The 4,586-nt window shown below is 50.1% G+C and overlaps 1 protein-coding gene across 1 annotated transcript in view; it reads right to left on the bottom strand.

Annotated features, from left to right (window-relative positions):
* The window catches only part of acaa1 (acetyl-CoA acyltransferase 1), a 7,595-nt gene extending 3,881 nt beyond the window's left edge, over positions 1-3,714 (bottom strand). Inside the window, exons 1-10 of the mRNA XM_017442195.3 lie at positions 3,468-3,714; positions 2,938-3,031; positions 2,572-2,629; positions 2,359-2,438; positions 2,092-2,134; positions 1,444-1,542; positions 1,142-1,222; positions 873-1,063; positions 625-804; positions 414-469 (exon numbers count right to left, since the gene is read on the bottom strand). Coding sequence (XP_017297684.1) covers positions 414-469; positions 625-804; positions 873-1,063; positions 1,142-1,222; positions 1,444-1,542; positions 2,092-2,134; positions 2,359-2,438; positions 2,572-2,629; positions 2,938-3,031; positions 3,468-3,644 — 1,059 coding nt within the window. The 5' untranslated portion in view covers positions 3,645-3,714. The remainder of the gene's footprint in view (positions 1-413; positions 470-624; positions 805-872; positions 1,064-1,141; positions 1,223-1,443; positions 1,543-2,091; positions 2,135-2,358; positions 2,439-2,571; positions 2,630-2,937; positions 3,032-3,467) is intronic.
* Positions 3,715-4,586: the final 872 nt, after the last annotated feature.

The following is a 4,586-nucleotide window of genomic DNA, read 5'->3' as shown; positions in this document are numbered from 1 at the left end:
CCTCGGGTCCAGAACCAGACCTCGGGTCCGGAACCAGACTTCAGTTCTAGAACCAGGCCTCGGGTCCAGAACCAGACTTCAGGTCCAGAACCAGGCCTCGGGTCCAGAACCAGACCTCGGAGTACTCAGTGTCCCTGTCCCCTCTGCTCCTCAGGGAAAGTCTGTCCAGCACCACAGTGTTCAGATGTTGGTGAAGGAAGCCATCTTTCAGGTAGGAGGAGCCTCCTCTGCAGGTGTGAGCAGCCTAGTTAAGCCACACCCCTCACCTTGGGACAGGGGTGGGGCCCCTCCTCTCATATCTGGTGGAGAGGCCTTTAAACGAGTTCTTCTCTGATCTGACCCAGATCCCAGCATCTGTTGCCGTGGAGACACGGTGAAGCTGAGGTTGGGTCTGAAGTTTGCTTTGGACTCACCTGACTGGCGAAGGCCTCGTTGATCTCGAACACGTCGACGTCGTCCACAGAGAGACCTGAGGAACAGGGACAGGGAGAACGTGTGACGGAAACTTTAATTTTAAAACCTCAGGGTTCATGAATGAAGGTTCTGTGAGTCCGGTCCAATGTTCTGGTAGAATCAGATCAAAGTTACCTGAGTAACAGTAATCTGATTACTCCTCACGCTCACCTGCCCGCCACAGCGCCTCAGGGATGGCGAACGCCGGTCCGATCCCCATCACATCCGGGGGAACCCCCACCACGGCGCTGGACCTCAGAACCCCCAGAACCGGCAGGCCCAGAGCCTCCACGGCCGACCTGCGGCCCAGCAGGACCGCCGCTGCCCCGTCGCTCACCTGGCTGGAGTTACCTGGAACACAGGTGTGAGTGAGCGCCGGCTGACGGGGGTCGGTTCTGACGTCCGGGCCGGGTTCTGACCTGCTGTGGTGGTGCCGTCGGGCTTGAAGGCGGGTCGGAGTTTGGAGAGTCCAGCCAGCGTGGTTCCGGGTCTGACGCCTTCGTCTTTACTCACCGTCACCTGACGCTCGGCGCCGGTGTCGTCCAGGAACCTGACGGTGACGGGAACGATCTCCGGGTCGAACCGACCCGAGTTCTGAGCCCGGGCCGCTCTGTGAGGACAGATGAGGTTAATGGGGTTCTGTTACCGCGGGTTTTTACGTCAGAAGAAGTAAAGGAACATGAATGACTTGTTCTGCGAGCTGACGGCGAAGGCGTCCTGCTTTTCTCTGGAGACTCCGTATCTCTCAGCGACGTTCTCCGACGTGATTCTGCACAGAACAAAACAGCCGCGGCAGCAATGAGTCGTTTTATCTGATGAATAAAACTTTAAACTGATTTACAAAACAAATAAATCTTCCATGGAAATGTTTGGAGCTCAGAAACTTAAACGTCAGAGTGTCTGTGCTGCTCAGGTGTGTGCGCGTGTGTGTGAGTGTGTGCGGGTGCGTGTCTGCGTGCGAACTCGGGCCGACTCGACGCAGCGCCTCACCCCATCGGGACGAGGCAGTCCCGGGCCTTCGGGTTCTCCGTCAGGCTGCTGCTCAGATCTCCTGGATCAGTCATGGACCGCAGCGACATGCTCTCCACCCTGAGACACAGACAGCATCAGACACACAGACCTCCTCCTCTCTGTGTGAATCAGGTCAGAGGTCAACACGTTCCTCTGAGCGTCAGCGTGTCACGGCTGCTGGCTCAGAATCTGACCCGGTCCGGTGAGCAGCTGTTAAAGAACTAAGGTCAGGTTTTTACTGTCGCTGCATCATCTTACATCACCGACACCGGACCTGTTAAAGACCTGTTAAAGACCTGTTTAATGACCTGTTTAAAGACCTGTTTTTTTTCTTCTGGCCGAGTTAAATCTTGGATTCTTTCAGGCTTCTCTGTTTGATTCTGACTGGATTTGATCACATTTATCTGCATCCTTCAGTCAGAGTGTTTATTAATAATTATAATAAAGTATTTATATACATATTCCTGGGCCTTTTATGTGTTCGGCTCTTTGCTGATTTTAAACTAACAGAATAATTTGACTTGTTTTTGTGAAAGAACCGAACCCAGAACCAGGATTAAAACCAGCCTTTGGTTTGAGAACCTCGGTACGGAGGAACAGTGGGATTATTTTCACAGGCAGCCTCACCCACAGGCCAGGCCCAGGTCGATGGTTCCACTCCGGATGGTTCCTGCGCACACAGGAGAACCTTCATCAGTCTGACCTCTGACCCTAAACCCCACCCTGACCCCTCTGACCCCACCCTGACCTCCCTCTGACCTCCCTGACCCCTCTGACCCCACCCTGACCCCTCCCTCACCCCATCTTGACCTCCCTCTGACCTCCCTGATCCCTCTGACCCCACCCTGACCCCTCTCTGAGGAGCAGAGGAACCCCGCCTGGGTCAGGACTCACCTGCGATGTTGAGGATCGCCTGCAGCCCGGAGGAACACTGTCGGTTCACCGTGTAAACAGGAACCGTCTCTGGGAACCCACTGAAACCAGGACAGGACAGAAAGAGACGTTCTGCAAACAACTTCCTGTTTCCTGTCCCCAGAGGCTCATGTTTTAAGGTGTCAGCCAATGAAACGTTACGGTTTGTTAGGGTTAGGGATGAGTCCGACTGACCTGAGGAAGTGAGCCACTCGGGCCATCAGAACCCCCGCTCCGGGCTGCAGAACGTTTCCTGGAACAACAACAAACTCTTATGGTCCAGGTTTAATCAGGTTTAGGATGAAGCTTTTTAAAAAATGATCCTTGTCTTCATCACTCGGTGACAGCGAGTCGATGTGCTGCGGTTTACGTTCCTGCAGCTGGAATAATCAGCTCACAGCTTTAAATCATTTATTTACTTTATTTATCATTTAATTTCTTTTATTGGTCAAATCTGATTTGAGTCTGATTCCAATATTTGGACCCAAACAGGATTTTTTATAAGATCTGTTTCTTTACAGTGAGAAAAGGTCAGACAACAGGTCAAAGGTCGTGTCTCACCCACACAGATGTCCCCCAGCTTGTCTGGTTTCAGTCCAACATCTGTAAGAACAGCTGTCATCACGGCGCTCAGCAGCTCGTCAGGTGTGGCGTCCTGCAGGTGGACACAGGTTTACACATCTGGAATTACAGCAGCTGTTTCAGTACCGAAGTTCAGCTAAAAACCAGAACCAGAATCAGAACCAGCCCGGCAGGAGTTCTGACCGTTTCCACAAAACATTTAGTTTAATGTGAACCTAAAGGTTTAAATGATATTATTCACATTAATCCTCTACAAGAGTTACAGACTAAAGGTTTTATAAAAACAGCAATGATCCTTTAGCTTCAGCTGTTCAGGTTAGCCTTCAGCTGTGTTTGGATTAGCCTTCAGCTGTGTTCAGGTTAGCCTTCAGCTGTGTTCGGGTTAGCCTTTAGCTGGTCTGTTTTTCCAAACTGACAGAGGCGTGGTTTCTCAGCTGAGGGGCGGGGCTGGGGTTCCCACTTCGGTTCGTCTCGGTAAAGTTCGTGTCGGCTCGTGCGTGTTTCGGTACCTTAAAGCCGCCTCTCTTGGCTTTCCCGATGGCGGTCCTCCGTCCGTGAACCACCACCACCTCCTCCCCGGAGCCTCGCGCCGCGGAGCCGGCCTCGGAGCTCCGCAGGTCCCGCCGGAGCTCCGAGGAGGTGCCGCCGGGACACAAATGTCCAGAAATAATCTTCAGCCTGTTCATGACGGAGGACTGTCTCCAGCTCTGTGGACTTTAAACTGTCCGCTGCTTCCGGTTTAAATAAACAGCGCCTCTCTGGCGCCACCTGCTGGGCTGGAGGAGAAACTATACCCACTAAATAAACAACCAGGAAAACTGTTAATTCTGTAAAAACGTCACCTAACGCTGTAAATAACACTCCTTTAAGGTTATTTATAAACGAGTCCTGCTCAGAAACTCAACATCCTGGTTCAGATTTTCTGAATTAAAAACAGATCTGTTTTATTTTGTTTTTAAAGACATGATTTTTGATCCTCAGATTACTGACATTATGCTGACATTTAGCTGTTAACTAACAGCTCTTTAATGCGGTTTTATCTGAACACACAATGATGATGTGTTTATTAATTAAATTAGGGCATTTCTGCAGGAATATGGGACTTACTTTGGGAATAATTAAGATTAAAAAAGCCATTTCCAGTTTTCTTGAGGACATTTTGAACTCAGATATTATTTATTTTCCCTTTGTAAAACATTTAAACCTAATTTTTATCACATTTTTTTACGTCTTCAGTGAAAACAGAGAACTGGAACAGATCATCTGAAGTGTTTATTTCCAACTTTATCACAACAAGACGTTGATAAGGCCACTGACTCACTGCACATTCTGGGTGGAACCAGACATCAGGAAACAAAAATAAAGCTTTCAGTAAAGAAACAGGAACATAAAACAGACTTAAAGTGATTAAATGAAGACGTTTGCACTTTAATGACAGAACAGAAGGATTCAAACACGATGAGACAGAACTTTAGATGTTCTGAGACACAGAGACTGAGCACCAGAGCAGCTTCACAGTTTGACCAGAACCGACCGTCCCAGAGCTGCAGAACGGGCCTTCAGTCTGCAGCAGGAACCGTTCTGATGGGCCCAGCTGCAGCAGGAACCGTTCTGATGGGCCCAGCTGC

This window comes from Kryptolebias marmoratus, linkage group LG3 (assembly GCF_001649575.2).
Source record: "Kryptolebias marmoratus isolate JLee-2015 linkage group LG3, ASM164957v2, whole genome shotgun sequence".
Classification (NCBI taxonomy): Eukaryota; Metazoa; Chordata; class Actinopteri; order Cyprinodontiformes; family Rivulidae; genus Kryptolebias; species Kryptolebias marmoratus.
This window is presented reverse-complemented; position numbering and strand designations above follow the sequence as displayed.